The sequence below is a fragment of the Crinia signifera genome, chromosome 1 (genome assembly GCF_055691185.1).
Source record: "Crinia signifera chromosome 1, ASM5569118v1, whole genome shotgun sequence".
NCBI lineage: Eukaryota > Metazoa > Chordata > Amphibia > Anura > Myobatrachidae > Crinia > Crinia signifera.
In genome coordinates this window covers 156499309-156521848 of record NC_139217.1, presented here as the reverse complement: position 1 = coordinate 156521848, position 22540 = coordinate 156499309, and the positions used below count along the sequence as shown (strand labels likewise).

The window sequence follows — 22540 nt, the reverse complement described above, 5'->3', positions numbered from 1 at the left end:
CAGTTGCGCATGTGTTGTGAGCAGCTTTGCCTCAGTTTCTTCACTCTTGGAAAGTTGTTTTGCGCAGTCGAATGCATGATGGATTCTTCCAGATCAGCACAAAGAGCTGTTATCCAGCTTCTTTGTACAGATGGCGAGCATGCTTCAGAAATTTATCGTAGGATGAAGGAATAACAGTATGGATAACAGTGTCTTGCGCGATATTCCGGGCCATGGCAAGTCCTTGATGCTTTCATGTTCTGCCTCATAACACTGACACCACCTGAATATGTTCCACAATGCGAGACATTGCTTTCCATACACCGCCTTCATCCTGTGATTCATTTTTGAAGAAAACTTTTTATAATTTCTATAACATGAAGGTGTAACTGGAAACGACAGATTAGATTCATTTTATTTCCACAGGACAGTTCACACACAGTACGAATTCACAGAACAGATTCCTTTACACTGTTACCTGCAGATACCATAACTGTGCTGTCTCGTGCGCAGCAGATGCAGTGTGAGATCACCACAGGGAGTATGAAGGCCTACCAGCATTATGAAGGATCATTGAAGCCAATAGGAGGATACTACTTGTATTACTATATACTGTAAGACTATGTAATAATGTTCTGTTCTTTGGTTTCCATCCTGTACTAATATCTCTTTAAATGTAGTTTTAATCCGCTTATCTAAGCAATCAATGGGCGCTACGCATGAAAGAAGACAGACATTGATTTTGGCTGCTGAAGTTGAGTATCCATTCCAGTAATTGTACAATCACTAATACACATCTGATAATCTCTCCACTCTTCTTCCTTATTCCAGGCCTCATAGTTTGTACACTGTGAATGAAGCAATATATGATTAGGCAAACACTTACATACTTGTCCCTGCACTTACTCATTCTGTTCAATGTTTAACTGGCAGGGGTAAAGCCTGACTGAGCTCTCTTTAATCTCATGTTGGTGGGTGGGGTAGTTCTCCTGGAGACAGATTCTTTTCATAACATATCAGAGAATTGGAATGAGAACACTAAGTGTAACACTGTATATTGCTTGGACTAGCAGTGTATAACGTATACAAGAAATGGAATATTGAAACAAAATTATTCTAAAGAAATTTGGAGCATAGGCACCGATCATGGTAAGTAGTCAGTATTCATATGCATTAAGCTCTATAGGTATTTGCAGGTTATCGGAAGTGGCACACAATGGGCGTGATGCAAAGTGGGTGCTACATCATAGTGTAAATTGTGTGACATCACTGCACCTTGCAAACACAGACTGGGACACTGATGCATGTGCGCCTGAGAGCAGGCACAAATAGAGGATCAGTGCGAGAGAATCATGCAGTTTCCTTCTATGTATCTTTATATTCTCATACATGGTAATATTGGGGTTTATTCTAGTTCATTCTTTCTGACAAAATCCTTCTTAGATGGACAAAACCATGTGCACTGCAGGGGGGCAGATGTAACTTGTGCAGAGAGAATTAGATTTGGGTGGGGTTTTACTTCAAAGTGAGATCTATACTGCAGTGTAAAAATAAAGCAGTCAGTATTTTCCCTGCACAGAAACAAAATAACTCACCCAAATCTTATTCTACCTGCACATGTTACATCTGCCCCCCTGCAGTGCACATGGTTTTGTCCATCTAAGAAGGATTTTGTCAGAAAGAATGAACTAGAATAACCCCCATAGTGTGTTAGCTGTATTAGAAACATTTGTGCAGTTTAATATCTAATGTTGTATTAGTTGCTTAACGGCATGGAAGCAAATAGTAGGACACACAGGCCCATGGTAAATCAGGTGCATGTATATTATTATAGTTGATGTAGGCATGTGGATGGTCCTGCAATAAGGGCACAATAGTGGCCAAGTCTTCATCCGCCCCATTAGTTTTTTATGCTGAAATCCATATTTATATTCTACAAAAGGTTAGGTAAAGTACCAACCCATATTTGGACTAGGTTGCCATGAAGAAAAGCTTAATGCTAATCAAATTATTTGATAAAAAACACATTTAAAAGGTATTGCCTGGGGTCATGGGTCCTCTTGTTCTCTGATTCTGTCTTGAAAAAGATACCTGTTTGGGAATGTTGACCTGGATTTTATTATCATGGAATAAAACTGTATTGGTCTTTCCAACTTTTGGACTGGTGAGTGCCTGTTTTCTACAAATGTGCATATATTCTAAGATCAAATCCGCCTGTGTAGCACCACCTTTGTGTCCCCCCCCATGTGTTGCTTTGAGTGCGGTTCAATATATACAGTATATATAAACAAATAATACAGTTATATCACATACGTATCTTAGAAAGTCACACATTGCTAGTTCACAGCAACTTATGTATTCTGTTCCAAAGAAATGATATCATCGCTATAAAAAATTTTTGTTGTTATCGTCTCAAATGTATCACACAGCATTACGTCATATTTCAGGTATACGCAGACTTGTTAACAGTTTGCAGACATGGCAGTTTGTATTTATGCTCATATAGCACCCATAAGCAATTACAGCAATTCATTACTTCACTACTAATTGGACACCACAATGCACAAGTGTAAAGTCAGTTTCAGGAGCATACCTGTACCTGTTCCCCCACTGCACATGATCTGAAAGAAGCATATGCAGCTACAGGCATTGCAGAGCCATGCTTATCCATTGTGACACAATTGTAGCAGAACATTCTCATGTGTGTTAACAAAATTACAACCTACAGTAGGAAGATCCCTATTCTCAGACACACTTTTTGCACAATGTACAGTATTTACAGTATTGTGCTGTTATTGTGCGCAGATGATATTAGGATAGGGACGGCCCATCAACAAAGATGTGTTTGTGCTCACAATAGTTCAACTCAATAGACTAAGCTTGCAGCAGGACCCTCTTGCCCCCAAGTCTGTCTGTTGTTACCCAGTTTGTTCTATCACTGTCTACAATTATATGGTTCTTGAAATACGGGGGACACCTAGTCATTTTGTCCCACGTATTTTGGGAACCAGGACCGCCCCTTGAGCCTGGTGCTGGTTGTAGACATTCAGGTGAACTCCTACGTGGTTTTGCCCCGTGAATTTCTAGAACCAGGACCGGCATTTTGAGCCCAGGGCTGGTTATAGTCGTGGGTCGGGGAAAACCACGCGTTTTTTTCAATTATTTATTTATTTTATCTTTTTTTTTTTTTTTTACACTGCAGCCTGCACGGATCTTACTGATCCGTGCAGGCTGCCGATTTGTATTTAGCGGCCGTATACACGGCTTCCATATATGAATATGACTCCAGACGACAACGATCAATATGAATCTGAAAAACAGGACACCTTTGTGAATTATCCCCTGGAATACGAATTTGTAAATTAAATACTCCACCGATAAAATTCGTATTCAAAATACGAATACAACTAACCGTATTCTTTGTAGATTTTGCCCATAGAGTCAAATGTAATAGGGTGACAGAATCTCCCATTTTCTGAAAGCAGCAATCAATTACTTGGCAAAATCAACCTGGTATTTCAGTGTAAATAATTGCCGCTTTAAAAATGGGAATACTCCCAAAATCTCTCACTTTCTGATTCTCACACCCTATTACATGGCCCATACGGCATTTGTTAGATCGGGGCTGCACGGATGGTGTAATGGTTAGCATTACTGCCTCACAGTGCTGAGGTCATGGGTTCAATACCCAGCATGGCCCTAACTGTGCGGCATTTGTGTATTCTCCCCGTGTTTGCATGGGTTTACTCCGGTTTACTTCCACGATCCAAAAGTATACTGGTGGGTCAATTGGCTTCCAACAAAAATTAACCCTAGATTGTGTGCATGCACATCTAGTAGGGGATATAGATTGTAAGCTCCACTGGGGCAGGGACTGATGTCAAAAGGGACTGATATTGACAAAAGGTCAATATGCATAAGGTGGACATTGAAAAGCATTGATATATGGAAAAATTTGACATGCGGTTTTCACTTTTTGTGTCAATGTAGACACCTGAGCATGTGGACCCCCAATAACTATAGCATGTACCCTTTCAGGGCACGTTTCGCTCCAGGCCAGGTCCCTTGCTGTGGTCTGCATGCTTTACCGTTCCCAATCGGTGCCTTCGTGGATGGTTAAGTGTGAAAAATTACAAAAAAATTGTTTATGTGTTCACCATTGCCATGTCAACCTTTTGCTTGTGTCGCCCTTTTTTTCGATTTAGACCTAGCAACGTCGACCTTTTGTAAATGTTGACCTTATGCACGTTGACCTTTTGTCAAAGTCAACTTTGTGCATGTCAACCTTTTGCTGTTGACTTATGGACTGTTGACCTAGACATTGTCGACCTATCATCCCCAAACAAACCTGCACCTGTAGTATCATCTTTCTTTCTTAAATTAACTTTCTGTTTATCAATTAAGGTACTGCTTAGTTTTGCCTTTCACTTAAAAAAACATCATGAGAGTTAGGGGACCTTGGGACTGTTTCTATCACATTTACATATACCCAACAGTGGGCCTAATCCATGTTTCTATGTAATTGCAATTGTGATTTTCTAGGCTTCCACCCAGAAATGGATGCCCATCGGAGCCATTGAAAACTCATTTACAATTGCGTACACATATGCCGCTTGTATGCAAATTGAGGAACAATGATGTTACGAGTAGGCCTATTACTACGCAAACTGGACACAGCAGTAGCTAAAAAGGCCCCATTTTTTGGGGCACATACAAGGGTACTTGTTTAGTTTCACGGTGGCAGATTACGCTATGTTTGAAGCTACGCTAATAGCGTAGCCCAAAGGCTGCCTTACTTGGGTAGTTTCACGGCGCCAGGCTAAGCTACGTTATCAGCGTAGGCTGCCTCCGTGAAACTACACAAGTGTTGCCGGGAACTGTATCTCTGTCCCTGGCAAGCCCAGTCAGCGTCTCACACCACCGGCGCCAGCATGATCCTCCCTCTTTGGCGGAGAGGGGATCATGCTGGCGCCAGAGGAGAGGCGCTCCATCTTTTTCAGACGAAGGAGCGTCTCAGACGTGCCTGCACTGATACTCTCCTGCGTCTCATTAGCTATTGCGGAAGGGTACATCAACCCTGCTGACAGGGTTAGGGGTTCTGTAGTGCGTGCCTCTGCTTTCCAAAGTGGGGGTGCGGACGCAAGTGCGTCTCATTCACAATGAAGGAGGCATTTGCCAGTGCTCCATGTTTCATACTGGCAAATGCCTCCTTTTGAAACCGCCACTATCCACGGCAGCCCGAACTGTGGCAAGTGCATGCATTCTGCGTCCTCCCGCCCTTTTCATACCCCCAGTATCCACGTTGGCGTGGAGTTGATTTTCATAAAGTGTGGCGAGCCCAAAGCGTGACGAGCCCGGCGAGCGGACGCGGATTACTTCACATGTATTCTGCACCCCCTTCGCGGGGCTCACTGTGCTCGCCAAGCTTTGGGCTCGGTGGCACACACACTTTATAAAATCTACTCCACGTCGACGTGGATCGTAGGGGTATGAAAAAAGTCGGGAGGACGCATAACGCATGCCTACGCTACTTCTAACTGACTACAGAACACACTACGCTACTTCTAACTGACTAAGGAACACACTACGCTGGTCGTGGGTACACAAGGCCGATTCTGAAAGGGACGCTACGCTAAGTACATAACTGCAAGTACTAACTAAGCAAGTACCCATACAAGCTTACTGCTGAAAGCAGATACATTATCCATGTCACGCCTGTGTTTTACAATCATTCCTCCAAATGGCCACTTCCTCATCACTACATTAAATCCTCATTGCAAGTGAGTTCACACTGTCACCTTGACGAATACTCATTGGAATCACATGCGCACCGTCTGCAGAGAATCGCTCGTTTGTGTTAACATCAGCCCCTGTGTACAAACATGAATTAGGCTCAGTGCACAGTGGACGGCTAGGTGGCCAGGAATCTTCATATGGACTTTTACACAATATACTGATTTATTACACAAGTTGTTTTTGTTTTAGAATAAAGTATATAGAGTGATGCTCAATAAAGAATGATGTATAGGTTCATTGTAAGAAATACATGTGTTTTTTTAGGTCATAAACTATCCTTAAACTTAATAACCAGACTATGCCCAGGGCCCTGATTCTGATGAACTTGGTAAGCTTTGAAGCTCACAGCCCCCCCCCCGAATCGCCCCCCTCCCCCCCCACCGTATCCCCTCACAACCATGCTAGGGGATGTGTTATGACAACACGTCCCCTCGCATTTGCCCGATACTGGAGAAATCATTCGATGGTCGCCGTCCATCAAATTATTTCTCCTCGGTTTGCAAATATAAGTCAGTGGAGACCGACTTATATTTGCGGAATCTGGACCGAAGACAGGTCATGTGACGTCAGCCGCCCGCCCCCGGAACACCACATCACTCATGCTTTTACATTGGAATGCCCAGTATTTGTATGGGAACACCAATGAAACACTGGGTTTTCCTATGACGAGGGCGCCCGCACAGAAGCCCTGCACATGCACAGGGCCCAAACATCAATCTCTTGTGCGAATTAGAATGTGTTCGCATTCACACCCAAAGTCCAGCACATACATTTTTGTCTATGCCCCATTTATGATCAGTTTGTATTAATAAATTGTAATGAATATGTGCAAGTTCATAAATGACAAATGGCGAAGGGCCTGATTCAGAAATGAATTCCAATTCTGCCACAACTGCAATACCGTACTCCGTTAAAGTGTGAAAATATGAAAATGCTAGTTAAAGCCTTTCCTACACGTATGATCGTGAAATGGACAGTACAAAACATGAATTGCCCACTTATCTGACCACTGTGCAGATCTGCTGGCGGGTCCGTGCACTCCCATACCAGCATAACATCTGTCCAACATCAACTGCAGATTACACTGTGCAGATTTTTGACTAAATATGGCCGCTGTGGCAGAGGTACTCTGAGAGAACTCTGAGACATGCATACGCCTCTGAATCATGGCCAAAATGTACTATACCGCTGTTTTAACGAAGATTAGTAAATTCAGTAGAGAATTCCCCTAATAACACCAGGCTCTTTTCTTGGAGAAACTTTAAGCAAGGTTGCACTTTATGTTGCTATCCACAAAACTTCCATTGTTCTACACTTGGACTATGCTTTGAATATGAATGATGTGTGCTTACATATTTAACTCCACAAACTACATGTGCTGTGGACTGCGATTCATCACCATACTCTGAGTTTATACTTCATAATTATCTTCCGCACATGCATTGTGTTAAATGGATTTCTAGAACAGGAAAATAGAAGAAGAGCTTGCACTGTCCACTCAATGTATTGATCTGGTGTTGCAGAACTTACAGGACCGGTGCACAAAAAGAGGGATGACAATACAGGTGCAGAAAGTGTTTTTGGGGGATCTGGATGACAGGTTAACAGTGGCAAGTGAGGAAAATTCCTACTGTGATTAAAACAGAAGAGTTTCCTTCTGTATAATTATCAGGTGCTTGCTACAAGTCTGGTTTTCTATGATGTGATACCAATGTGTATTGTATTATACTTACAGTAGTTGGAGGTTTATTTCCTATTACCACAGCAAAGAGCTTTCTATGCAGGGTCACTGTGATGACTTTTGCATCTTGTATTGTTGTTTATAGTCAATAGCAATGAGCACATTACTGATTCTATCCCCATGTGACTCCATTATGCTAACTGCTCCATTGGGTATGACCATCTGTCAGAAAGAAGTAACTTGGGTGGGTAATGATCTAATATGAATGCAGAAATCAATGAAATGTTCTTTTAGAGCAGTGATTTTCAACCTTTTTACCTTGCAGCACATTAAATAAGATTTTAAAATTACCAAGGCACACTATGAGATCCCCACAGGGCAAAACACATTGGTCCCCCAGAGGAAAAAACCAAACCTATTGGCCCCCATATAAAAAAACAATCACACTGGTCCCCACAGGTAACACAAATAAAATACATTGGCCCTTTAATTGAAAAGAAGAGACCAGTAAAAAACAGTTGAACTGGTGGTGGCTGTAAACTGGTGTGGGCATCTCTAGATGTGGGGGCACACTTGAGAACAGCTCAAGGCACACTAGTGTGCCACGGCAGTGGTTGACAAACACTGTTTTAGAGGAAGAGATTACACATTAGCAAAGTTATTCAGATGTCTCATTCTGCAATAATGGTTACAAGTAGAATAAAGGTTTTCTATTTTCTTTGGTTCTAATCTCTATAGCCCCATACACACTAGCCGCAGTGCTCCGGTAGCGATATCGTTAACAATAACGTCAAAGCTACCAGAAGAACAATACAGCGCATACACACTGAATGATATCTTCAGTGACATCACACAACCCCCTGCTGCTTGCATGCATCATTGAGGATACAGTCAACATTGTGCATGCAGCATAGATGACGGGAGGAAGGGCGGTGTCATTATAGTTCATATCTCTAACACTATATTGTATACTGTGTATGGGACTTACATTTTATAATATTGTTGTTAAGTGTGTACTGTCAATATCATTAATGATGCACACTCCCATGCGTTGCTAACACCCCTAGGGTGTGTCCCTCAATCTCCTCATATCCCCAAATACAGCTCGCTGGGGGATCAATTGGCAATAGATCCCCCAGTGGCACTATCCGCAGTGGCATTAGATCCCCATCTGCTTATTTACAATAAACCCCCACTGACATTACCCCCCGCCACGAGTATTCATAGACCCAGACTGATACCCCTTACACATTGCAGCTTTAACACGGTATATTGCCGTTTTTTTACCGTTGCAGTGTGAAAGCTCCATTGTCAATTTACCGGTTACAGAATACTGGTATTTTGAAACATGTTAAAAGCAGGATCCTACACGTTTCTGATACATTTTTCCTGCAGTCTGAACAGCTCAGAAACGGTATTTGCTACAAATGATAACCACACAAGGGTGATAGGTTATCTCCCTGCATGATCCCCGCCCACAAGCAGGAAATAAACATTTAAAATTACATTGTTCTATGTTTAAATACTTCCCCTTGCCACCAGGCTAATTCTTAAATGGAGATTACTCCTCCCCCCACCTACATCCCCCAATGCCAAAATGGCACTCACATCTCCTTTGGGTCATTTCCCACCACTTGGGGCACTCTACCTCCCCAATCCTGCAGACTGTAGCAGAGCAAGGGGCAGAGGGGATTGATGATAATGCCACAAATATTTAATGATAATAGGTCCATGGAAATGTGCAATAAACATTTAACCAGTGAGGTAAACATTACGTAACATATTTAAAGGTGAGAATCTAAATATCATGAATTGTGGTGCCTCATAAAGGGTGTTCATATATTCTATATAAATTATGTATGTGAGGTACTAGGGTAACACAATATAAACTCTGGTAAGTAGGGTCTTATATTCCCAGAGTACAAAGGTGTATATAGAGTGTTTTATGCTGAAAACAATAATGGTTATGTACACTAGCCTGAGGAGACAGGTCCCATAGAGGAATTTATACGGTTAAGCTGTGTATACACTGGGCAATATATTGAACGATATTGCTAATTTTGGCCCTTCTGAGCAAAAGTATTCATAATATCACCTAGTGTGTACGCAACAACACACACATATCCTCTCCTGTTCATACCCCCCTTTTCATACCCCCACTATCCACGTTGGCGTGGAGTTGATTTTAGATAGTGTGGCGAGCCACCGAGCCCGAAGCGTGGCGAGGGGACGCGGATGACTTTCATGTATTCCGCGTCCTCTTGCGGGGCTCAACGTGGATAGTGGGGGTATGAAAAGGTCGGAGGACACGTACCGCCGCCCCTCACGGGGTTGCTGCGCTCCCCACGCTTCGGGTTGTCGTTGATACTGGGGGTCGCGTTGACAATGGGGGGGCATTTAACATTCTGGGGGCATTTAACATTGTATGCACCCATCAGGGTGCTTGTACAATTAAAAATCGCATGCTATCACATCGCATGCCATTTGCTGACATGCGATTCGATGCGATATTTAATTGTACATTTTGGCTTTTTCACGCGAAAATCGCATCGCATACCATATTTAGTGGTATGCGATGCGATGGGTGCCGTGATAATACACAAGTACCCACTATTTTATTTTCAGCTTTTTATATATAAAGAATGAAGGCCCTGCAGTGTCCTAGTACTGTTAGATGGCGAAATCAAGATGTGGTCACACCACAGTAAGAATGTCAGGACATGCTGTAATGCTCTGCCACAGTGGAGGCATGTCCATTGAGGAGCAGGGCATACCATTTTGGTGGTGTGGTTGAAGCTCCACGGATGCATTTTATGACTCGTCTGATTGGGTATGGGTTGTTAGGTCTAGATCAGTAGTCAAAAGGTTGACCACTATTGGTTGACATACATAAGGTCGACACATGAAAAAGGTGGACATGGTCTCAATGTTGACATGAAAATGTTGACATGGGAAAAAGTCGACAAGCGTTTTGAACTTTTTTGGTGTCAATGTCAACACAGGTCAACACGGACACCATATAAGTATACATTGTAACAATTATTGACTTTATAAATACACATAGCATTTAGTGTTGAAATACTGTATAGTGTTTTTATATTTTAGCAGCTGACACATTTAAGCACGGATCTAGATCACTATATTTGTAGACTGTGTTGTTACTGGATAAAAAATATGACTAATACAGTGGGGAGAGAATATTAGCCCTTTGTAACACAATTGTTATATGCTGAACATACTGTATCTTTCACAGTATTTTCTATTAATAAAAAAAATTATAATTTCTATTTTTTAGAATCTACTTTATTCATTTGGATGCAGATCCCCAAGAAGGAAAATGTCATCTTACCAATCAGAGGAACTAGACAGTGGATTTCTAAGGTGATTTGGTCCACACATTTACCTTATATTGCATACTGAATGTACCATTTACTGTATGTACGGAATGTTGCTATGGGGAACCAATCGGTTTCTATCAGTTGTCTTCTTGAAGTTGCTAAATAAATAAGAAGATTGTAATTGGTTGCTGTGGGCAACATAACATCTTCAATAGAACTTCCATCTTAGTAAATTTACCCCAAAGTTATAGCAATATCTCTTTCATATATGCTGGTTTTCACACTCCGGGTGACATTTAATGGGATGTGATTTTTAGTCACTTTCCAAAATTGCACATTATCGCACTTTAAAAAAAAAAAATGCCCGTGCATATTTAATGAGAAGTGAATTCCGGGCAAAAATAATGTGTGATTTTTAGTCAGGAAATTGTGCGAATTTGAGGAAATGTGTGATTTTGTGTTAAAAAAATGGCTTGAGGTCCCCCCTCCTAAGCATAACCAGTCCCAGTATCATTGAGCCGAACCTGGTTCCAAAAAAACAGGGGACAAAAAGCGTAGGGGTCCCCCATATTTCTGAAACCAGTCCCGGACTCTTGGACCGGTCCTGGTTCCAAAAATATGGGGGACAAAAAAATGGGGTCCCCTGAATTTTGAATCAGCACCGGGCTCCAACAGCCCTCAGTGTAATGCCACAGCCGGCGGACACTTTTTTCATAATGTCCCCTGGCCGTATCATGCTCACAGTGGCTGGTCAACCTTGGGCAGGGTACCTGGGGGAGTGGGGACCCTACAATAAAGGGGTCTCCCCCCCCCCCCCCCCCCAGGCTTCACCCGTCCAGCGCTGAAGCCCGGGGCTGTCACCGGTGACCGTAGGCTGAGGACACCGGCCTGATAGGGTTAAATCAGCCATACAAAACATTGCTTTGTACAGGTGAACTACAAGTTTCAGTAGGCCTCCCCTGCATGCTGGGACTTGGCGAACCACAAGTCCCAGCATGAGGGGCATTAATGGGCCCACTAGGACTTGTAGTCCATCTGTAAAAAGAGTATTTAAAAAAAACGACTCTGAACTGTACAAGTTTATCACACACACACACACACACACTAATTTTACACCAATATACTTACACCACCAGGCTCCAGCGCTGACTCCCTCCTCCACTGCAGGCTCACCCCAGACTGACAGCGGGGTGAGCCCGCTTCCTCCGTCCCTGCTGACAGCTTCTAAAGTGCTGTCACAGCCCTATAGAAGCTGTTAGCGTGGTTGGCTCTATGCGTCTCCAAGTTTAACTCCACTTTGTTGGCAATGACAAATGACCTTTTTTATTCTTTGTAAACCACCATAGATACCAATATAATGATCAGTGACGCCTTCATGGTAAAAAGTAGCCTGTATAGGTTTTATTGATAAGCCCGGGCGATTCAGCTTTTTGTGCTGAGCGACATGCTGCAGCATATAGCGGGACACCCATTCAGCACACTGTGATGCTGCGTGCTGAGCGTTCGTGCTGAGCAGGGCTTAGCCTATTTTTATAATAGGCAAAGCCACGTGATCTGGGGCTTCATGTCAGCTTCGCTGCAGGGCATACACGTGGAGCGTTCCATGCTCCTTTTCTAAGCAATCTAATCAGATTGCTTAGAAATGGGGCTGAAATCACCCCGTGTGTATGCCCATTTACACTGTCAAAGTGGTCCTCAGTAGTACTGGATGCTGGGACCATCAGAACCTCTGCACTGGCTGACCTGGTACCAATTCAGGCAGGGTGGTTAGACAAAAGCGGCCCAGTGATTATGCTGATGCGGCTTCAACATTTCCTCCCAGTCTGCATTGCCAGTTCTGCTTGCCGGTAATGAGAACAGCACCATTTGCTTTTTTTATATCATTTACAAACAACCAACATAGATTTTCCATTGAAAAAGGTCTAGGCATTTTCTCACTAAATAGATGTAAATACATGTTTCATGATTAATATTTACATTTCAATTGCAAGTAATTTGATTTTTAATTTCCAGTTCATCTAGCACTGATTTCTTCGATTCTTGTGGTGGACGTCTGGAGAAAGAGCTGAGAAATGAGATAATAAGATCAGAGAAGCGAAGATCAGCGCTGGGGGAAAGCCTTAGGAATGCACACAGTGCTCTAGAACTTCAGAGGAATTGCCTACAGCAGAGGGACTGTGAAATCACCCATAGCAAAGTGACACTTGAGAGTTTATTGATGAGGCAAGAGGTCTGTGTAAAACAAAGGATTTTAGTAACCGTGTGTATGTACGTTTACACAATAATTTGTCATTCACTGGTGAAAGCATACATGGCAATGCCCCATGGCAAAATATGTGCAGAGCCCAGGTGATGGCACTTCAGCCTCCCGCACAACCTGTTCTGCTTTTGGGTTTTTAATAAATAATTACACATTTAACATGAATCCAAAAGTGAAATGTAACCTGTATGTACAAGCTCTAATGGAGCCCATACACTAGGGCGATATTGCATACAGTCCTTCAATTTCGACCGCATTGGTGCAATAAACCGAAGGATTGTATGCACATCGATTGTGTCCCCCGATGAGTTGCGCTGGCCCGCCGGTCGAATGTTGCATCGATAAATATTATGTGCTGCACATAATCTTTATCGCATTGCATGTGATCAGCAGGTGTCAAGAGGGCTGGCGGATGTCGGTGTAACGGAGCGTGCGGCAGGGGGGTTGGCATGCAGCAGTAGTCAGTGGGGGTGGTAGAATAAAAAAAAAAAAACATTTCAAAACACTGGGCGGCCCTCTAATTGGAGAGAGCTCGCTCAGCCATTCAGCGGCCACCCAGTATTTGAAAAGTTTTTTCAAATTCTGCCGACTGACTACCGCCGGACGCCAGACCACCTGCTGCCTGCTCCAGCACCCGATGGAATGCGACAGGTGGCATGCAACATCGGGTGCTGGAAAAAAGCACTTACAATGCAATTGGATGCGTCGCACACGTGTATGGGCACCATAACTGCAGTTACTTAAGATAAACTGAAATGATATACCTATTTTAAATTAAAAGCTTTTCCGGTACTTGTTTCCTAGAACGACGCCCACTAAGCAATTTGCTTAGTGGGCTATTCTGCATAGGAAAATCGCATCGCATTGCATGGGCCATTTTAGGGCCATGCGAGGCGATTTTCCTATGTTATTTATTCACTGCTCTCTCAGCCCCAGGCCATCGCATTGCATCTGCTGCAAAATCACATGCGATCGCATGCGATTTTATAGGGTGTGCGATGCCATGACATTAGGTATACAATAATATGATTGTATGTCCCCAAAATAGGTTTAACGCACCCCCCCCCCACACTATCCACGCCACCCTGAAGCGTCCTCCGACTGTTTCATTACCCCACTATCCACGTCAGTGTGGAGTTGATTTTATATAGTGTGGGGAGCGCAGCGAGCCACCGAGCCCGAAGCGTGGCAAGCGCAGTGAGCCTCGGGAGGGGACACGGAATACATGTAAAGTTATCCATGTCCCCTCGCGGGGCTCGCTGCGCTCGTCACGCTTCGGGCTCCGTGGCTAGCTGCGCACGCCACACGATATAAGATCAACTCCACACCAATTTGGATAGTGGGGGAATGAAAAGGTCAGAGGGCGCGTTCCAGGGATATAGTGGGGTACAATGAGCATAGAAAAAAATGACATTAAAAAATCGCATTGCATGCCATTATAATGGCCCATGCGATGCGTTACGATCTCCCTACGGTGCCGTACGTAGGAAATCTGGGTGCCGTGCTAGGAAACAAGTACCATTTTTCCATTTAATGCATCCAAAGCAACAAGATGAAGTACTGTAACTAACATTCTCTCTCATTTTACATTGTGCAGCTTTTGGAGTCGAGATTGTCTGATTTAAAATATAACAATGTCTATTCTGATTTTCCGAAATTGCATTCTAGCAATATGAATGAACCTCAACCGTCTAGACTCTTATCAGTGGCCAATGACAATAATAGGTATGTCATTTTGCAGTTATATGTATCTAATGCAGCATAGATTTCCATAAAGCAATACAAATATAATGTACACTATATTATGTATTATAGAGCCCATTACCTCCTGTTATGTATATGCAATATACATAATGGGTCAGCTAAACGCAGCCCGCATGAACGCCCGCACGCAGATTTCACCTGCATGAATGCAAATGCATCCATTCACAGCTTGCATGCGGGGCAGAAATCATTTGATGTACGCCGACCATCGAATGATTTCTCAACGCTCGCAGATCTAAGTCAGTCTCTGCCCCTGTACGGGAAGAGGAATCCAATGACATCAGCTGCCCGCCCATTTCAACCGAGAACGTACAAAATTGATCTGAGAGTCACTTATTATAGGCGTGTGTGCAGCACATCTTTCGATGGTCGGTAACTATCGAAAGATGTGGGAGGTTCCCACTGTCATGCGAATGGATGTATATGTAAACATTCATTCACATGCCATGCGAACGTACGCGCCATGTGAATAGTGGGCCAGCGTACCACCATTCTTAGGGCGGGTTCTGGTTGACTCGCAAGGATGCGAATTTGCATCTGAACGAATCAACCAGAATAACAGGTCTGAATTCGGAGCCTAGGAGAGACTGGAGCTACTATGTAGCTATATGGGCGCTGACAAGGGGTGTTTTGTCAAGCTGCTACCAAATGGGACTGAGTGGGTCCCAAAACAAGAGAAAAAAATACAAAAAAGAGGTAGCGGTAAAAACAATGAGGATTTAAAAATAAAATGACATTTATTGGTACACATACATGTTTGAATTCGGACCCTGTCCGATGTTTTTGGCACTGCGCATGCGCATTTTCCACACTGCGCATGTGCTAGGCCTGGCCATTTGACAGGCGGTGGGCATGTTGTGGTTTCATAGGCGTATCCGCAAAAATGGTGGGTGTGCCCAATGAAACACTCTGGTGTACCCGGCAAAATGCAGATGTTCTTATGACTGCTAGGGGCAGTCGCATGATGTCAGCGTCTGCCTGGAAGTCCCTGAGTTCCTCGCAGCTGCTGAGTACTGGGCTACGCGGCAGCTGCAATCATCAAATTATGATACTGGGCAGTACTGGGCTGCAATCATCAAATGATTTTCCTCTGTGCGGGCGATTGCGAGTGGATGTGTACCTGTACACATCCATTCCCTGCCCTGGGAATCCCCTTGTAAGGCTGGTTTTCACAGGGGAGAGGGGTGGCGGCGGCTACCTGCTCGCTGGGCTCTGAATACTCGCAGCCCAGCGAGCAGGTATGAATCAGACCGTACTGCAAATATATAACAGGAGGTAATGGATCAATAATACAAGCAATACAAATATAATGTACACTATATGCAATATATATAACAGGAGATATTGGATCCATACCTCCCAACTGTCCCTCTAAACGCGGGAACGTCCCGATTTTCGGGTACGTTTCTGCGTCCCTCCTGCGGCCGGCAGTGTCCCGCTGCGGGGGGGGGGGCAGTTGGGAGTCCCCCCCAATCTCACAGAATAGACGCTGTGCGCATGCGCACAGCATCTATTCGCGCCCGAAAACGAGGGCGTGACATAATTTGCATAAGCCGCACCATCATTTGCATATGCCACGCCCCCTTTTCGGACACTCGCGCTAGTGTCCCTATTCTTATCTTCAAAAAGTTGGGAGGTATGTGGATCTATAATACAAGCAATACAAAAATAATAATAAGCATAGGCAGTAATAATATACAATAACTACGCAAACTGGGAGATTACTGCCATGTATATTTACAGTTATCATGCTGCTATAAGCCAGAGCATACAGTATTTTCTATCACTGTAATAATTTAGTATATGCATACTGTTCTTGCATACAGTACATGTCCCCTCTAGCACCTATCCCTGTGGGATGTACAGACGAGAGGAACACTGGCGTGATATGCGTGATTATTGTGAATTGCATCATCAAGCTATCCATCAAGCTATACACCACCCACATCTCAGGTATATTGGGTGTCCATACAGGAGTCTTTAAAATTCAGCAGTCCTGGGCATTACAGGAGAGTCGCCCAGTGTAACTAAATGTAATTATATAGCAAACCTCCTATCTGTTTGTGCACACAGTATTTCCCTTTAAATACTTCTACCTGTATTTGGGGTTTATTTTAGTTTGTTCGCTCCCCCATGTGAGTGAAGTTTAGCATCTGCACAGGCGCATTTATGCGCTTGTGAAGACTCTTGATGTGAGCAACCTCGGCGAACTACTTGTTCGCCATTCCATTCGCATCTAGCAGTCCGGGCGGGGGGTGCTGGGTGGCAGTGACAGGCTGTGCCCATGGGAATGCACAGCGTTTCATGGGCGTTCCCATTCTAATGTGGCATGCCTGTCTTGAACGCGGCTTGCAAGGGGGGGTGGGGGCGGGTGGCCGTGAGTGCGGCGTTTGGTGGACTTGCAGCTTTGCGAGTCAGTCAGAATAAGGTCCTTTGTCTCAGTTACCTGTGGCAGGTGCATGGCCTTTCCTACCATGAGGTGAGAAACTCATGGACTTTTATATTCTCAAGAGGTGCAAATAAGGAAATTACAAAGTCAGTGTGTAATATTGTAGCATTGGCAAAATGTTCCACTGCAACTGCTGCAGCCTACGCTTCCTTGTTTATACTTATTATTACTAAGGACAATGTCATGTGTCTGTAGGGTTACTGCTTTGGAAAGGGAAGTTAACGACATCAAAATAAAAATGAGAAGCCATGATCTATCAAGGACCAGTAACAATTCATGCAAACAGAGTTTGTATGAGGAAAGAACGTATGATGAAGCTGAGGTATTTTATAATTATATCATTATTATTAAGTATTGTATGTATGAGATAATGTGTATGAACACTCTATATTTATCTGAATTTCTGCATTCATCTGACCTAAGGTATGATTGTGTTCAATATATAAAAATGATACAGTCAAACATATGGCTTGTAATTTTAACACAATGACTGTTCACGAAAGTTGGCAAGTTTTTGCTACAGCATAAATCCATAAACATTGTATGGCACATACATCCCACGGGATGCTGTCATTTGGTCGAATGCATTATGGTCGAATGTCATTACATCGAATCCATTAAGTCGAATTGCTAAAAGGTCGACATGATTCTAGGTCGACATGGGAAAAGGTCGAAATGATTCTAGGTCTAAAGGTCATTAGTTCGACAGGTCATTAGTTCGACATTGTCTAGGTCGACATTCACAAAGTCGACATGGGGTTTTTCACTGTTTTTTGAGCCTAAAGTGTGCTGACAGGCGGTATTTCATGCCCTACCATCCACTAGGGCGTGGTGGGAGAATAAAATAGTGTGCCGAGCGTAGCGAGGCACCGTGCCCGACGCATAGCGAGCGCAGCGAGCGATGCGAGGGGATGCAGTGCACTTTAAACTGTGTCCATGTCGACTGTGTTGACATTCAGGTAAAAAAACTGTGAAAAACCCCATGTCGACTTTGTGAATGTCGACCTAGACAATGTCGAACTAATGACCTTGTCGACCTAATGACCTGTCGAACTAATGACCTTTCGACCTAGAATCATTTCGACCTTTTCCCATGTCGACCTAGAGTCATGTCGACCTTTTAGCAATTCGACCTAATGGATTCGATGTAATGACATTCGACCATAATGCATTCGACCAAACGATCCCAACCCCATCCCACGCATAGATGCCTACCCTCCTGCATTCTGCAGGAGACTCCCTGAAATAACAGCAATCTCCCTCTCTCCCTCATTAGTCTAGCAATCTCCCTCATGTCACCTTGCCCACATTACGCTGTTAACTTTTTGAGGAAAAAAGGAATGAGAGCTAGATACATTTACATTGAGTCATCAGCACCATTTCCCAGCACATTACCAAGGATAGTAGCTCTTACTAACTGCTTTAGGGCTCATCTACATTTGGATATTTCATTTTAAAAGATTCCTCTCAGATGTAGCAGTACAGACCCACGCTTGTAGGTGCCACGTTCACAATCTGTTTTCATTATCTCTCCATATAGGGAACTAGACTCAGTGGACCGCTTTGCAAAATTCTATTTCTAACTATAATCCCCTGAAACTAGTTTTCAAAAGTAGACAAGTCATCGGCTGCCGCCGCCAAGTCCCGCCACCTGAAAGCTCCACCGCTCCGGTCCCCAGCTCCTGCTAGGGTACCGGCTCCCGCACCTCCTCCACCAGCGGCGGCTCCGATCCCCATCCCTGCCCCGCTCCCGCTAAGGTACTGTCTCCCGCTCCTCGTCCCCTGCCACCGGCTCTGGTCTCCATCCCTGCCCCGCTCCTGCATGTGGTTAAAAGCCTCATGCAATTCGATAAATATTATGTGCAGCTCATAATATTTATCGAGACGACATTCAACGGCGTGCCTGCGCATCGCATCGAATGTCAGCTTAAAAATGCATGCAATCATTTGATTTATCGGCCAGATGTGGCCGAAATCGAATGATTGCATGCAATATCTGACATATGTATGGGCAGCATTAGTCCTGCCCCTTATCAGTGCTGATGATCACCGTAACGTACTACCTCAGGTGAACACACAGCTGTACATTTGTTCTGAATTCACTGCTGTCTGTGAATTAAAGGCAGCTCACAATCTGTATATTTGGCACTATCAGTGTCTGCCTGACTAAGTGTATAATGGGCTCCCATCTCACAGACAGACCAAATTACACTGTGCTCCTGCCATTATCAAGCTACATGCCCTATAGTATGTTTTCTGCTATGTACAGGACATGGGTGCTTGTACCATGTCATCCACTGCCTCCACTTGTCACCCTCTGCCCCCTCTTGCCTTCATTTATCACTATCTGCCTCCCTATATCCCCATACCTCCCAACTTTTGACCTGAAGAAATAGGGACACTCGCGCGGCGAAGCAAATGAGGGGGGGGGGGGCGTATGCAAATGAGGGCGCGGCTTATGCTAATTAGCCGCGACCTCGTTTTCATACGAGAATAGACGCTGTGCGCATGCGCACAGCGTCTATTCTACTAGATTGGGGGGTCTCCCAACTGCCACCCTCCCGCAGCGGGACATTGCCTGCCGCGGGTGGGACAGCGGGACAGGACCCGAAAATCGGGACTGTCCCTCTAAAACATACCTCCCAACTTCTGAAGTTGGGAGGTCGGGATGTTCGCGCGGCGAAGCCACGCGCGCTCCCGAAAAGGGGGCGTGGCCTCGAGAAAAGGGGGCGTGGTCTCACGGGGTCACGCGAACTCCGGCCACGCCCCGTTTTCGCCGCTCATCGGCGCTGAATAGATGCTATGCGCACAGCGTCTATTCTCGGCAAGCTGGGGGGGCTCCCAACTGTCCCCCCCACCGCGGGACAATGGCGGCCCCGGACGGGACGCGGGAACGTCCCCGAATATCGGGACGTTCCCGCGGAAATCGTGACAGTTGGGAGGTATGCTAAAATCGTGACAGTTGGGAGGTATGTATCCCCTTGCCTCTGCCTCTCCCTGTCAGTGGCGCCGAGAAGGGGGGAGTGGGTACTCTTTTCCCTCTCTTTTGCTGAGCAGAGCAGTGGCAGGCAGAGGGGACTCCCAACTGCCCCCCACCATGAAAAACTGTTAGACCCGAGCGGGACGCAGAACCATCCATCCCCCAAAGACCTGGACTGTCTCATGAAAATTGCACAAGGATGAGTTTTATATTTAGCTGTAAACACCTGGTTGGCCACCTGGGTGGATGTTCAACAGTTGGGCCAAGCACCCCAAACCACATGGGCACTATGATTGTGACAAATAGTTAATGTTTCTTTTATAGAAAGAAAAACGAAATAACACATAATAAGAGAGCGCTTATTGAACGTGCGTGATCTTCCTACAGTCGGAGCTAGTAAATGATTCCTCTGTGCTGCTTCTTAGCAGCAGGATTCTGCAGTGACCTTTCCAAGATCTGCATGTTCAGGCTTGAGCCATCAGGAATGCATATGCCAAGTACTGCTCACTTATTATAATGTGATTGTGCAACACACACATTGCTAACAATTAAAGATAAAATAACAGGAAATTACATTTAAATAGCAATTACCATGAGATTAAATTGCTAGAAAATCATATTACCGTCTGGGTACAGACACAGAACAACCTGAAGCTACCCGCTGTATGTGTGAGGCAATTTATATAATATTACGAGCAATAAAGGTTAGATTACATTTACTATATTGCGCATTGCATGATCTTGTAGTACGTTGACAAGGTGACAAATTAAATACATTTTAAATCAAGGAATAAGCAGCAGGTAAAACCTGGCATAAAATCTGTGTTTCAGTACATGCAGATGCAAGAAGAACTGAGGCGGAGGGCAGAACTGATGGAAGCTAAGTGTAACAGTGCACAGCGGGAGACAGATGCCTTAGAACTGGAGATCACATCACTTCATTCTGGACTTCACCAAGCAAAACTTACCTCCAAGGGACTGGAAAAGGAATGCGTAAAACTGCAGTCTCATATAGCAGCCAGCAGAAACGTTAGTGTACCTACTGTAGAAAAAGTAGCTTCAAAAATTTCTATTGCTGTGTATGAGTTGTTAAATACTCCCCAAAATAATATCACTGCTACTGAATGTTACCAGTTATATCTTCTCATTCACATTGTCATTGAAATGGACATCCTCGTGACCAATGTTCCCTCTAATTTTACGAAGGCTGTGTGCGGCAAAAGATTTTGGCTGTGCAACTTTGGAAGGAAATTTACATTTTTGTGCGTCACTTATATATAACTGGAAAATGACATTCAGCATTTGTGTTAACTTTACTTAAAAATGATATTAAACATTTGAACATTCAAAACACAGCACACAATGTAGTTAATGGGTGAAACACACATTAATTGGAGTCCACAACTGGAAAAAGGGACCACTGCTGCTTTGTGCGCTCTGTTGTAATGTCTGTGCGCACGCTCTTCGAGTTGTGTGCGCGCGCACGCGTGCACAGCTTAGAGGGAACACTGCTCGTGACTACATACATGATTAGGTAGCCGCTTCTACTGTATAATCTTTTGCTGGTTATTGATGATTCAAAGTTTGAATTCATGGGGTGAATTCAATTTTTGGGGGCTAAATACTGGTTGGGTTTAAGTGTTGCAGGTGCCCATCATTTCTGCTCACACTCTCCTGTGTTGGCAAGCAGAAATGGGGGAATAGACAGGCTTTTGGATGGCTAAATTTGGTGCATTTGTATGTGACAAAAGCGATAAGTAATGGATTTCTCAAAAACAATTCAGGCACCCATTACTTACCACAGCGCCTATCTTAAGAAGTTACAATGGAGGCTGAGTACCAGGCAGAGTCTGCTTGAGGAGTCTATGTGGATGATAGAGAGATTGGATCCACCAGCACACTTGAGCAATGTTAATATAAGAAAAGTGTGCTTTGCAGGGTTTGTTCGGTCCAGCGCTAGAATGTGGGGGATGCTTACTCTCCAATTTTTTTTTTTTTTTTTTTTTGCACTGGAAAATCTATGAGTAATCGCTGCCGCACATGACTTGCATGTGTCTCTGAATCAGGCCCTAAATTGTTCTGGCCACAATTCCTTTAACAGTGAACAGTTGGTATATATGTACTGTAGTATTTATAGTTTTTTTTCATTTACTTTTTATTAATTTTTTAATGAAGTCTTTATTACATTCCCAAAGACAAGGACAGAGGGCTTGATCACGGAGCTTAGTTGCCATCACATCACTTTAATCACTTCCACATATAATTCTGACACTTAAAAAATATCTCTCCAATT

The 22540-nt window shown here is 44.0% G+C and overlaps 1 protein-coding gene across 2 annotated transcripts in view; it reads left to right on the top strand.

Moving 5' to 3' along the window:
- The first annotated feature begins 1004 nt into the window (after positions 1-1004).
- LOC146026741 (uncharacterized) overlaps positions 1005-22540 on the top strand; it is a 61099-nt gene continuing 39563 nt past the window's right edge. Inside the window, exons 1-6 of one of the 2 annotated variants that reach the window (XM_083157666.1) lie at positions 1005-1128; positions 10752-10837; positions 12808-13024; positions 14652-14779; positions 17463-17589; positions 21079-21276. In XM_083157666.1, the coding sequence (XP_083013792.1) occupies positions 1126-1128; positions 10752-10837; positions 12808-13024; positions 14652-14779; positions 17463-17589; positions 21079-21276 (759 nt within the window). In that variant the 5' untranslated portion in view covers positions 1005-1125. Of the gene's footprint in view, positions 1129-10751; positions 10838-12807; positions 13025-14651; positions 14780-17462; positions 17590-21078; positions 21277-22540 lie in introns of those variants that run through there. The other variant, XM_083157675.1, reaches the window with a different exon arrangement.